General features: G+C 53.8%; 1 protein-coding gene and 1 long non-coding RNA gene across 5 annotated transcripts in view; one reads left to right on the top strand and one right to left on the bottom strand.

The window, feature by feature from the left end:
- The window catches only part of PLB1 (phospholipase B1), a 133,439-nt gene that overhangs the window by 93,390 nt on the left and 26,626 nt on the right, over positions 1 to 13,423 (top strand). For all 4 annotated transcript variants that reach the window (XM_029231877.1, XM_029231876.1, XM_029231878.1 and 1 more), the window contains 10 exons: positions 97 to 140; positions 849 to 957; positions 2,349 to 2,400; positions 3,125 to 3,205; positions 3,767 to 3,832; positions 4,951 to 5,051; positions 6,042 to 6,123; positions 6,795 to 6,899; positions 7,950 to 8,045; positions 8,595 to 8,666. In XM_029231877.1, the coding sequence (XP_029087710.1) occupies positions 97 to 140; positions 849 to 957; positions 2,349 to 2,400; positions 3,125 to 3,205; positions 3,767 to 3,832; positions 4,951 to 5,051; positions 6,042 to 6,123; positions 6,795 to 6,899; positions 7,950 to 8,045; positions 8,595 to 8,666 (808 nt within the window). The remainder of the gene's footprint in view (positions 1 to 96; positions 141 to 848; positions 958 to 2,348; positions 2,401 to 3,124; positions 3,206 to 3,766; positions 3,833 to 4,950; positions 5,052 to 6,041; positions 6,124 to 6,794; positions 6,900 to 7,949; positions 8,046 to 8,594; positions 8,667 to 13,423) is intronic.
- LOC114900617 overlaps positions 1 to 13,423 on the bottom strand; it is a 28,448-nt gene that overhangs the window by 3,478 nt on the left and 11,547 nt on the right. The gene's annotated exons all lie outside the window — the stretch shown is intronic.

Here is a 13,423-nt window from a genome sequence, read left to right as displayed (position 1 = left end):
TACTGATGGCATGGGCAATGTTAAAAGCTGGGGGCACTTTTTTGTAAAGCCTATGTATTGATTCAATCTCTCTCATTGGCTTTGTTCACTCTACAGTTCAGGAGGGGACAGCTGCCTGGAGAATGTGACCACCTTACCGAGTAAGTAACCACCAGTGGCTTGAGGTTGTCCTCTGGGTCCGTCTGACCCCCAGGCTTCCTGAAAGTGCCTCTCAGCTAAGAAAGGAGGGAATAACATCTTCCTTATGGACTGTCATTGAAATGAGAGGAGAGGCCTGTGGACAGGTGGCTGAAGGGGATGGAATAAACGCTGTGTTTGGATTCCGGAGACCTGGGTTCGAGCCCTGACCCTTCTGTGTGCTGGCCGGGTGACCTGGGCCAAGTTATTAAACATTCTGAGCCTCAGATCTCCTCAACTGGCCCAGAGAGTGTGGAGATAGTCAAATGGGACAGTGAGTATTTGCTGCACTGTAAACTATAAAAAAAGAAAGAAAGAGGGCTTCCCTGGTGGCGCAGTGGTTGAGAGTCCGCCTGCCGATGCAGGGGACGCGGGTTCGTGCCCCGGTCCGGGAAGATCCCACACGCCGCGGAGCGGCTGGGCCCGTGAGCCATGGCCGCTGGGCCTGCGCGTCCGGAGCCTGTGCTCCGCAACGGGAGAGGTCTCAACAGCGAGAGACCCGCGTACCGGAAAAAAAAAAAAAAAAAAGAAAGAAAGAAAAGAAAAACTGAGAGGCTCTTGTTGTCTTGGCCCAGCCTGTCATCAAGTCGCTTGAGGCCCCAACTCCTCTCAGGAGCACACTCTGCCTTCCATCCTAGCCCTCTGTGTCCTGTGCACCCTTCCCCTTCCAGATATCCTTCGGAAGTTTAACGGAAATCTCACAGGCTATGCGGTGGGCACAGGCAACGCCAGTGACACAAATGCCTTCCTCAATCAGGCTGTTCCTGGAACAAAGGCTAAGTATGGCATTTGGGGAGGGGAGGGGGCCTGTCAGGTAGGGAGTGGGAGGCCTGTAGTCCCCTTTAAGGTTGTAATTCTGACCTCTGAGTGCCAAGGGGACATTTATCCATTTGCAGCAATGATTTGAGAAGTTCTTGGCCACTCTCTTCTGTGGCTGCCCCGCGACCAAGGCCGCAGGGAGGCTGGAGGGCTGGATCTTGGACAGAGGCCATGCTCCTAGAGCCTGAACTCCTGGCCTTGCTTTCCTGTGCAGCATGTTCTAATCATTCAACTAACGACCCACCTTAGCCAATTTTTAAAACTTACCATGGCACAATGGTACTCTCTACAGCACCTCACAAGTGGTAATTCCCCCAAAAGATCAGGGAGTACCAACCAAATGGATGGGCAAGCCAGGATCTCCAGTCTTAGAGGCTACTTAGAGGGGCAGTAAGTCTTGTCCTGTCCCTGCTCCTGCTATGGAGCTACAGGAAATGCAGCTGAGAAGCCAGAGGCAGCTGGAGCCAACTGCTCAGCCTCCCGGGCTGATCGTCCAAGGAGGCCCCTCACCCTGCTCCTAGAAGCCTCAGCCACCCGGGTCTCCTTGCTCCTGGCCCAGCCTGGGAAGACCCTTCTTAGTAGTAGAAACGGCTGGGGACAGATGGACCCACCACCAGGTGCCAGGAGATGAGCATTCTGTGGATCCATCTCACACTATAACAGGGACCTAAACTAGTGAGGAGCTGGGGATGCCTGAGGTCTAGTCTTTCCATGAATTCTAAACCCAAGTGTTTGTACGGTGTATATCTATTCCCCCACCTCTTTCTAAAAGAAACATGTAGCTAAGTTTACCAAAAATGACACAACATATACATGAGAGAGAAAAATCACAGCCTCTGGTGGGGGGAGGAGGGGAAGAAGCAACTGTGTCAGTATGAGCCTTCTTACGATTCTTGTGTCTAAGCATCAAACTCTCAGCTTCCTGGCAGCCAGGGTAAAAAGAGGAAGCATGCCAAAACTTTCCTAGATCTAATTTCAGAATCTACACCAGTCCTTCAAAGGAGATGAACGGTTTCCTAGCATGGAAGCCTTAAAGACCCTTTGCATGTGGAGTCCTAGAAAGGAGATCATGCGTAACAAATATAATTGTCAGTACCCTTGCCTGTTGCTTTAGGACAAACACACGACTGGCTTTGCAAATGGTTATTTGTTGTAAGAACTCTCCAGGAGAGGCAAGTAGCTTCTTGTCCTGAGCCTCAGGGTCTCTGCCAGCTCGTGGCGGGGGGGGGGGGGGGGGGGGGGGGGGGGGGGGGGGGGAGGGGTTAATGCCATAGAAACCTCCAGTTCAAGCCCTTTAGGATGAAAGGCCTGGGCGCTGTTCCTCAACAGGACTGATTTCCTTTCCTCCTCAGGGAACTTTCAAGCCAAGTCCAGACTCTGATACAGAAGATGAAAGATGACCATGTGAGTCAGATTTTTGGTTACTTTTACATTGCTTTTTCTTCTTTTTTCTTTTTGGCTGCCTCGGGTCTTCGTTGCTGTGCGCCCGCTCTCTCTAGTTGTGGTGAGCGGCGGGGGCTACTCTTCTCCGCGGTGCGTGGGATTCTCATGGTGGTGGCTTCTCTTGTTGCAGAGCACAGGCTCTAGGCACGTGGGCTTCAGTAGTTGTGGCTCGCGGGCTCTAGAGAGCAGGCTCAGTAGTTGTGGCGTGAGGGCTTTGTTGCTCCACAGCATGTGGGATCTTCCTGGACCAGGGCTCGAACCCGTGTCCCCTGCACTGGCAGGCAGATTCTTAACCACTGTGTCACCAACGAAGCCCTATGGTTATTTTTAAACACTAACTTTCTGACCCACTAAAGTCCCCAAATGGAATTGTCTGCCATGAAACCAGTGAGCCTCCTGTCACTAGAGGCATTCAAGCAGCAGTAGGGCAGCCCCTGTCGAAGGCCCTCAGGAGATTACGTCAGCTGGGGGGGAGGTTTGTTGCTGATCACAATGACCTTGAAAATCCCTCCTGATGCTAAGAATCTGTGGTCTATAAACAAACCTCTGAAGTTCTGTCAGCTCTGAGATTCTGATGCTGTTATTTCAAGAGGGCAAGAAAGTTTTAGAGGGTTGAATGGATTTCCTAGAGCTGTGGTGTTTTTATTTGTTGGAAATCATCAGGCATTTTCCTCCCTCTGTATAGAGAGTAAATTTCCACGAGGACTGGAAGGTCATCACGGTGTTGATTGGAGGCAGTGACTTATGTGACTACTGCACGGATTCGGTAATGGGGGCGGGCCAGGCCTACTCATCGCCCTTGATTTGACCTGTAAGCCTTGGAGATCCTATCTGAGAACAGTCCCTAGAATCAACCCTAGGATTGTCCACCTACACCTGTGTGTGTGTGCACGCACACACGCACATGCACACGCAATTCACACACGTGCACACACACACTTCTTGCCCCCCGAACCCTCGCATTTCTGGCTCCCCCCCCCATGTCCCAGCTGGCATGAGGCAGCAAGTGACAGATATACAGTGCTTCTATTCCCGTTTCTTACAACTCCTGAGAATTCAGAAAGAGAAGAAGCAGTAAAGCCCAAGCCCGTGAAAGGGGTACTAGACACATTCTGCTCCTGAGCTAAAGCTCTGGCTGAAGGTTCCAGTCTTCTGTCTGGCCCATCTTTGGCAGCAGCGAGTAGCCAACTGTTCATCTCAGATTCTGACATGACGAGCTGGTCACAGTTGGATGCCGAGGGAGAACGAGGCCTTGGGGCTGGAGCCGGCTGGGGAGACTGCCCTCTCCCCCTAACCAGCTCCTCCTCTCCATCCTGTCTCTTCCCAGAGTCTGTATTCTGCAGCCAACTTTTTTGACCATCTCCGAAATGCCCTGGACATCCTGCACAGAGAGGTGAGTGGCGGGCTCCCACAAGCTGGACACAGCTCAAGCGTGTTGGGGGCAAGAGGGTGAAATGCCCCCTCCCCTGAAGGAGACAGACAAGGACGTAGGCTCCTGCCCTTTCCAGAGTTTGGGGCTTCCCCCCAAGGAAGCCTCATTCTATTTGGAATCAGCCCCGAGGGTCTCAGGCTTGAAGAAGGGAAGGCAGTCCCCCCACCTCTACCTGGGACATTCCCTGGTGGAGGCAGCTGGGCGGCTCCCAGGCTGGGCACCGCTCTCTGAGTGGCAGGCAGTGTCTACAGTAGGCCCCTCTCTGGTCTCCCCACCCCCTGGCATGGACAAGCCTTTCCAGCTGCCCAGGAGGGGGCGCTCTGACTACCAGATGCTTCTATGGGTTGCCAAGACTCTGGGCCTGCTCAGCAGAGTTAGCCCAGGTCGGGCTGGAAGGAGACAGTCAAGGGCTAACGTCCTGGCAAACGGGGCACCTACCTCACCAAATTGAAAGCTAACGGGCTTCCCTGGTGGCGCAGTGGTTAAGAATCCACCTGCCAGTGCGGGAGACACAGGTTCAAGCCCTGGTCTGGGAAGATCCCACATGCCGCGGAGCAGCTAAGCCCATGCGCCACGACTACTGAGCCCACGTGCCACAGCTACTGAAGCCCGCGCAGGTAGAGCCCGTGCTCCGCAACAAGAGAAGCCACCACAGTGAGAAGCCTGTGCACTGCAACGAAGAGTAGCCCCCGCTCGCCGCAACTAGAGAAAGCCCACACGCAGCAACGAAGACCCAACGCAGCCAAAAATAAATAAAATTTTTAAAAAGATTTAAAAAAAATAATAACAAATTTAAAAAAAGAAAGCTAACGGATTTGGGTTCACTAACGGATGGCTGAACGAGCTGAGCCCTCCGCATTTAGACTCGGGTCTGCCATGTTGTCCCACTCCAGGAGGCCCATTCACGCTGCTGCCAACGTGGGTGGCACAGCCTGCAGGGCCCTAGGTGGTCACCTTGTGTCGACACCTCCCAGAACCCAACTCAAGGACTCCGGAGCCAGATCCCACTTCTTGGGGCCCTAAGGCAGCTTGTGAAAGAAGCCCCTCAGCCCCTCTCTCATCTGAAGCCTCTCCCGTAGGTACCCCGGGCGCTGGTCAACCTCGTGGACTTCATGAGCCCCCGCGTCATGCGGCGCGTGTTCCTGGGGAACCCTGACAAGTGCCCGGTGCAGCAGGCCAGGTAGGCGGGTGCTTGCTGGTCTGGCTCATGCGGTGGGGACTCCTCGGGGTCTCTGTGACTTGGTCCGTCCATGTGTGCAAGTCTGTAACGGTCTGTGCCAGGACCACCTCCTTCTGGGAAGTTGGAGCCAGGGCCCCCGCTTACCAGCCTCAGGGTACCAGCGAGAACCTCTGTGATACGGGGAAGCCACGGGGAAGAGGTTAGGGCTGGGACAAACACTAGTTCTCAGAGACGGTGCAGCCCAGCCTGTGAGAAGGAGAAACATATAGGGACGTGTCCACAGGTGGTGGAAGCGTAATGGAAAGCAAGGGAATGGTCCCCAAGATTCCCTTACCTTTGTGGGGAAGAAGCGAATTGGGGAAGGACACAGGGAGCTTCTAGCTGGGAGTGTTTTGTTTCTTAAGCTGCGTGAGAGGTGCAAGGTGTGTGTTTTATTATTCTTCCTACATTATATATCCATATACTCATTTAACAAATACTTTTTAAAATTTTGCTGTGCACCAGGTACTATTCTGAGTGCTCTAGAGATATCTTTTTTAACATTAAGTGTATTTTATGGATGTGAAATAATCCATAATAAAACAAAAGGGGACACAGTGGGGCACTAGTGTGAACTCAGGAGGTGTCTGAGGCATGAGCATCAGAGGCCCCGAAATACCAGCTCCAGTGCCAGAGCACGCACTTGTACTTTATTTCTAAACACTGAACGTTGGCTTTTCATTGTCCAAATTCACGTGTTCAGCGTAATTTGCTGCAGGCCCAGGGCCTGTGGTCCAACACTTGTACTCTGTTAACATGAGAGGCTGCCCATCCATACACCCCTGGGGCTTTGTCCATTCCCCTGTCAGACCTGAAACCTGCCCTGAGCACACGCGGCAGAGCCTCCTAAGCCAGGGCTCCGGTGAGCGCCTCACCCCGCCCCACGCAGCAGAGTCAGTCTCTGACCTAAGCTTCTGCTCTGGGTCCCCCTGCCTCCCCCTCTCTGTGCAGCATTTTGTGTAACTGCGTTCTGACCCTGCGGGAGAGCTCCCAAGAGCTGGCCAGGTTGGAGGCCGTCACCCGAGCCTACCAGGTAAGACCAAGAAAGTCTCTCCTCCCCCTCGATGAACACGCCAGTCCAGAGCCCCCCGGGGGAGGCACACGGGGAAAGGAAGAGCTGTTCAGGCTTTGAGGGGTAACATCACCCTCCAGGCCACTTCCTGGCTGAGGTGTCTCAGGCAGCCCAGTTGGAGTCATCCCAAAGGAACCCAGGTGGCAGAGCCCTCATGGCTGAGCTGTCCTTGGTGGCTCAGCCCTGACACTTGGCCTGAAGAGGGAGGCAGCCCTAGGTGCCCCATCGGACTACCTTTCCCTCCACTGCACCCTGGAGGCCCAGCTGTCCCCCCAACCTCCCACCTCCCCAACAGGCAGGCCACGCACGAATGGGGAGTTGCAGGTCCCGAGCCTGGGGGCCCTTTGGAGACTCTCCCTAGGTTTTTCTGTTCCTTGTGGGACTTCCTGCCCGGCCCTTCAGAACTTGCGGTCCACTTAAAACCAAAACCAAAAGGTGGCACAACCCATATCCAATACTCTGGAAAGAGATTTACCATCAGGTGTGTCTGTGTTCTCAAGGGAAGAACTGAGTCAGCCCACCTGTTGAGGGAGATGGGGACAAGGACACTACCCACCTACCCCCACCCCTGCCCTAATGGGCACCTGGAGCCCCAGGGTCTGTGCAGAAGGCACCCATGTGTGTGTCCCCAGAGCAGCATGCGTGAGCTGGTGGAGTCAGGTCGCTACGACACACGGGAGGACTTCTCCGTGGTGCTGCAGCCCTTCTTCTACAACATCCAGCTCCCCATCCTGGCGGTAGGCTCCCTGCCCTCCCTGACAGGGATGCCAAAGGGAGGAGAAAATTCAAGGCAGAAATGCCAAGTGCTTCCGTGAGAGTGAAAATAAATGGGGCAGACCCGGGCAGCTCTCCAGCTGCTGGTCTGGTGGGTACAGCTTCCCCGAACATCAGAGCTGCATTCCCAGAGGCAGTCCCACGTGAGATGTTCTCATTACTACTCATCACAGCCTCCATTTTATTGAGCACCTACTATGTGCCAGGCACTGTGCGCACCACGCATCAAATCTTCACAACTGCCTTTTGAGGTGAGTTTTATCATCCCCACATAACAGAGGCTCAGAGACTTGAAGTATCTTCCCTAAAATCATACAGGAAATAAGGCACAGAGGTGAGATTTGAACACGTCCAATCCCAGACTATTTACTTTCTGCCCCACAGCCAACACTGCAGTTATAACGGAGGGTACCGTTTCCGTCCCTGGCTCTGCTCTCCACTTGACACTTCCACTCTGAGCAGAAGAGCTCTGTGAATGGACCAGGGTGGGGACTCAGTTCTCTCTACCTGGGCCTCCATCCCAAGGGCCTGGCCTACCTGGAGGGAAGCCAGAGGAAGCTTTGAGCACCTAGGCTTTGCCCAGGCCTGCCCCAAGGCTTGGCCTCTTCTCCCCACCAAGGTCACTGGGACCAGCTGGCCAAGGGCTGGGAAGTAGCTCTTCCCAGCTGGCTGACCAAGACTTCCTCAGGGACTAGTATCTCATTCCCTCAACCATGGCATGGGTTACATACACGTGCCTAAAAATACATATAGCGCTTTTTAAACTAACTAAGGGGAATTGTGGGGCCAGAAAACAGATTAGGAGTTTGGGGTCACTCAAGGCTGTTGATCTGTGGGACTGCTCTGACCTCCCTCTCGAGGTGAGCAGGGCCTTAGGAAGCCACAGGCGGGGAGCACCCTCGGGGGAGGAGGGCATTGAGAGGTCAACCCCAGGGGTCAGGCCCACCAGCTGTGGCCCGCTAACCACCCTCTGCACCAACGGGATCTTAAGGACGTCTGTTTCTCTCCTTCAGGATGGGCGCCCGGATGTGTCCTTCTTCGCCCCAGACTGCCTCCATCCAAATCAGAAATTCCACTCCCAGCTCTCCAGAGCCCTTTGGGTCAATATGGTAAAATAAGTGGGATGTCCCTGGTTCTCCGGGGTTCTAGCCTAGAGCAAAGCCCCCTAGAATGGAGCTTGTTCCTGGCCTCCCTTTGCAAGCAAGATACAGAGGAGCCGTGGCCAACGCATCTGTGGAAGTCTGTATAGAGCTGAAAATACGGAGTCCTTATGATTCCGGGATCAACTGCCCCCCCTCTTATGGGCTTTGAACTGCGGTTCGGGACTCTACACGAATGCAAGGCAGAGCCCTCACGTTTATTCAGTGTTTCCTATGTGTCAGCGGCTGTTCTAGGCAGCTTAAGCCGTGCTATCTCATTTAAGCTTCTCAACAGCCCTGCAAGAAAAGTCTTAGGAGTTTATGAGGAAGCTGAATCCTACAGAAGCTAAGAAACTTGCCCGGTATCCCACAGCTGGCAACTGGCAGTGCCAGGAGTAGAAGCCAGACCCCCTGAAATCGAATCTGAGCTCTCCCCACTGCAGGATGCCCTGCCAGGAAATGTTCACTTCAGTGGAAACAAATTAGTACATGCATGTCTCTCTTTCCTTCCTCAATCAGCTTGAACCACTAGGAAAGAAAACGGATACCCTGGACCTGACGGCAGATATACCCCTCCCCTGCCCTGCTCAGGTAATGAGGGAGGGCCTGCTGTGCTGCTCTCCAGAAACCCAGAGCTCAGACCCCACCCATCCCCTTCACCCCACACCACAGCTTCCCCTTTGCCCATCTTGCCCCTTGACTGGGAGAGGATGGACTTCGGAGGATGGAGGGAGGGAAGTGGAGGAGAACAGAGAGGGGTAGAAGAAGGTACAGAAGCACCTGTGTCTTTAGGAGAGGCAGGTGGGAGAGGAGGCCTGGCCCCAGTAGAGGGAGACGAGCAGGGTGACGGATGTGGATTCTTGAGAAGTGGCATTAATAAGCCAGAAGGTGGCAAGACCACTCATTTCAGCAGCGGTACGTGGGGCAGTTGGGAAGGTCTGGCTGCAGGTTGGAGGCCTAGCAAGAAGCCAGCTGGGCTCAGAAGCTGTGGTTAGTGGTCGTCGAGCCTGGATCGGGAATGTCCGGCAGGGAGAGGGTCAGAGAGGAGAGCCCTGGAGCTGCGTTGGGGAGGGACAAGCAGGCCCGGCCTTGCCATGACTGGGGTGAGGCTGGCTGGGCTCCTTTTAAGGAGGAAGATCTAAGTGGTTGTTAAACCTGATTTCAGGCCCAGGAGTGGGGCAGGTACATGTGCCCATTGCCTTCAACCCCCTCTTCTAGCCCCTGTCTTATGGCTCTTTAACCAAATAAGGCTGAGGCCAGAGAGCCCTCAGAGGCAATGAAAGCAGGAGAGCCTGACCCGGTCTGGGAGGCTGGGTTTCCCACCTGGGTTGGGCTGCTTCGCCCTCTCCCACCCTCCCAGCTGAGCAGGGAGAGGACCTGCAGCTCCCCCGTGTGTCTGCCAGGGCTCCAGAGACAGTGGGCAGCCCTGCCTGGTATACCCCTCCCTGTCTGCTGCCTTCCCCACCCCAGTCTCAGGCCCAGGCTCAGCCTTGTGTACCATCAGCTTCATCAGGAGGGTGGGAAGAAGGGATGCAGGAGTGAAGGCAGTGGTAGCAGAGGGCTCAGATGCCGGGTCCAGGGCTTGGAGCGAAGGAGATGGTCAAAATATGTAATAATCAGTGCAATGTGGGCAAGGTCCTAGAGGGCCCTTCTGTGCCAGGGGTAAACCCTTTAATTGCTAGATCCATGCACAGCAGGTTCTAGGGGAGGGACCAGGCAACCTGGGTAGTGGGGGCATTCGGGGACTCAGAGCAGTGGCTGTAAGCCATACGGGGGTAAGTATTTCAATATTTTCAGAACCCATATGGCCATTCTGAACATCAGCCATGGAAAACCCTCTCCAACCTGCCAATTCCCCTTCCATTAAATAGTAAAAGTAATAACAACCCATTCCAGGGAGCCGTCATTTGCTCTCCTCCTCACAAATATCTGTTAAGTACCAGCTTGGAGCCTAGGCACTGGGGCAGGTAGAGCCCTGTCACCATAGGCCTCAAAGTCCCAGGTCAGGCAAGGAGCCCCAAAAGGCTGCTGCTTCACCCAGAATCTCAAGCCACATCGGGCTCCGCTTCTGCTCCTGGACAGAACCTGAATGAGCCATTGGTGAGCAGAGGAGAGCAAATCCAGCCTCCTGGAACCGTAGAAGCCCAGCCTGGGAGAAGCGGTTGCCAGGCAACCCCAGAGCACATTCCAAAAGGATCCATCTGTTGGCCAGCCCAACTTCAGAGCACCAGGCAACGTAGAATTCTGCATTCCTCAGGTCCCATCTGCTCCCTCCCATGTGCCTTGGAGCTATATAAAAGTCCACCAGCAACTCAGTGTGAGCTGACAGGGGCCAGGCATCACATATCTTAATCCTAGCTGAGTCTAAACATAGAGGCCACAGGCAGGACCCAGCAGGGAGGAGGGGGCAGGGACGGATGCAAGCACTGGGGAGCTCTCTCAGCTTCCTGCCTGCACCTCCCCCAGCCCCGATCAACCGCAAGTGCATTCTGCCCAGCCAGGTCGGGCACTTAACAGTATTCCATGGATTTCTGTTAGACTTTAAGGTTGCACACAGGATTTTATGGCCAACTTTTTTTTTTTTGCGGTACGCGGGCCTCTCACTGTCGTGGCCTCTCCCGTTGCGGAGCACAGGCTCCGGATGCGCAGGCTCAGCGGCCATGGCTCACGGGCCCAGCTGCTCCGCGGCATGTGGGATCTTCCCGGACCGGGGCACGAACCCGCGTTCCCCGCATCGGCAGGCGGACTCTCAACCACTGCGCCACCAGGGAAGCCCTATGGCCAACTTTTGATCAGTTGCTCTGCGGACTGTGACTGTTGTCCCCTTCCTGCCTTCATGGCCTCTGCCCACTCCTTCCCTAACCCAGGGCTGCTGGCTGTGGCTCCTCCTCAGGCTTTGAAGAAATCGGCCAAAGGTGAGCAGAGTCCTTTTTCAGGTCTTTTTCTTGCCCTCTCTAGAAGCGTTTGTCAGAGTTAGCCACCTCCTCCGTGAATTCATTCCTCCCTGCATTCGTGGATGTAAAACCACCTTGATTGTTCTGTTTTTCTAGCGTCTGCCCCTTCTCATCTCTTTTAATGACCCTCCTTCTTTTCTCCCAGCATCGAAAATGTGGACATTCTCCAACTTCCATGTCTCAGCCCTATTCTCTTTCTTTAGGTCCCCTCACTCTGAGATCTGTCCATTACCAGGGTTTCCCGTTAAATGTCTTTGCCTAGGATCCCCCAACCTGTGTAGTCATTTCTTACTTTTTTTCCCCAAACCTGAGCTCTATTTCTAACCCTTAAGAGATCTTTCCCCCTTGGTTGCCCTCTATGGTGTAAGCTTACCCAGAAGGCAGATTAAATATATGACCAGGGTACCCACAGAATGGGGGAACCAGGGGGAAACACGGAGAGACAAAGTGAAATAATTTCAAGTGCTATTTCATCCAGTCTTTCATCTTGAGAAAAAGCCGAGGTTTGTTGGATTCCCTTATACTTCCTTTATTGTTTAGCGGTGTTTCTCTTTTGAATTACGTATGGGGTCTATTGCCTTTTGAATGCTTTGGACTTCTAAATCTCCCATTCCTGCCCGGACCTCCTCATCATCTCAAACTCATATTCATTCAAAAAATGATGTTTGAGTAACAACGTCCATAGGAACAAAATAGCTGTCTTCCCAAACTCTCTGATCCTTAGGACTTCCTATTTCTGTCCACGTTGTTGTGGCTGTCACAGTTCTGCAGGTGTGAAACGTCAGGCACGCTATCTGATAGGATCCTTCCTAGTGTTTTTCCTGCAGGCGCCCTTTCCGTTCCCACTGCCACCACCCCAGTTCAGGTCCTCAACACTTTGTGTGTTAAAGGTCACCTGACGCTTCCCATCATAGAGCAACAGAGAATTTTATAACCTTAGGATCTCAGTGCAGAGGGCCTTGGAGTCCTGTTGAGGCGATCTCTCATATAATAATTGAATTATTCTACCACATCCCTCCCAAGGCAACTAGAGGCTATGGCTTCTACTTAAACTTCCACACTCTCAAGGCAGTGCTTTTCTAACAGCCAAGTGGCTACCTGTTAATACGTTGTAAAATCAGCCTAGTAGGTCGCGTTTGGGATGGGATGATGGGATGGGATAGGATGGGAGGTTGGGATGAGGTGGGACAGAAATGTCAGAGGGTGTTCCATGCACCGCTGTTATGTCCTCCTCTCTTCTACCACTACCACCCTCCCCTGGGTCTTCTCCCCAGTTGCCTCAACTATTTATCGCAGACAAGTGTCCCAAACCCTGCCTCACGTAGTAGGTATGTCTCCTTGGAACGTGGCCCCCCCTTAAGTTGGTGCCCGGCCCTGACAGTACACACCTGGTTTGGTCCGAGTAGCACAGAAGAAAACCAGCTCTCCTTCACAGAACTTTACACCTAGTAACACTGCCAAGATGAACAAGACCTTTTCCCGAAACCACTGGCTCACGTTGCTGACTCACATCAGGTGGCTGTCCGGGCTGTGCCCACCGGCAGGCCACACCGTCTTAGCACAGCTCTAACTAGAACATTTCCTTGTGCTGGCCTCCAGTAGGCTTAGCTTTCTACTTACTGGTGTTAGCAACCTAGCCTAGGAGAGCCAGCAGACTAAATGGGCTCCCTCTTCCCTCTGCTCAGCGCCAGGCCTTTAACCCAGTCTGACTCATGCAGACACAGTGCGGTCAACGGGCAGTAAAACAGGCCCAGGGCACCCAGGCCGCCTGTCTGCCGCTGTCCTGGACCTGTTCTCATTTTTCCCATTCTGGCCTCACTCCCCACCGCGTTCCAGTGTCTCCCTGACGCCTTAGTTCAGTCTCCCCTCTCTGGCCCCTCCCTCTACCGTTGGATCATGTGATGGAATAGACTCTCCAGTTTGATTTTAAGCATGTCTGGAAGGGCAGGGAGCGTCTTTGCTCTCCGGTTCTTCCTGTGGTAGCCACTCTGAGACTAGCTCCAGCCCCCAGGCCCTGTGCCCCATCGGGGCTCCCGTGAAGTGGGGAGAGAACGATAACGAGTGACCCCCCTCCCAGTGAGTCTCGTCTTTGAGGACCACACATTCCCAGATCTTGCCGCCGTTCCTCAGCAATTACTGCACTTACTGGACGCGCTATCCTCTGATGCTTCGCTACCTGATGCTTCTCGTGTTCTCTGTCTGACTGGGTTGTAAGCCTCTGTATCCTCCCCTCATTCTGCCACCTAGAACAGAGCTCTGAACACATGGGGCTCTACAAAGGTGGGTCATTTATTTATAGGATGCTCCCAGAGTGCCCTCGTCTGATGGTGAAGCTCAGGGGACACAATAGCATTGGCCAGAGACAAGCCTCGTTAGCCGGGGCGACGTGCCATT

This window comes from Monodon monoceros, unplaced genomic scaffold, assembly GCF_005190385.1.
Source record: "Monodon monoceros isolate NGI ecotype Baffin Bay Population unplaced genomic scaffold, NGI_Narwhal_1 Super_Scaffold_19, whole genome shotgun sequence".
Taxonomy (NCBI): Eukaryota; Metazoa; Chordata; class Mammalia; order Artiodactyla; family Monodontidae; genus Monodon; species Monodon monoceros.
The sequence above is the reverse complement of the archived record's forward strand: the minus strand, read 5'-3'. Positions and strand labels throughout refer to the sequence as shown.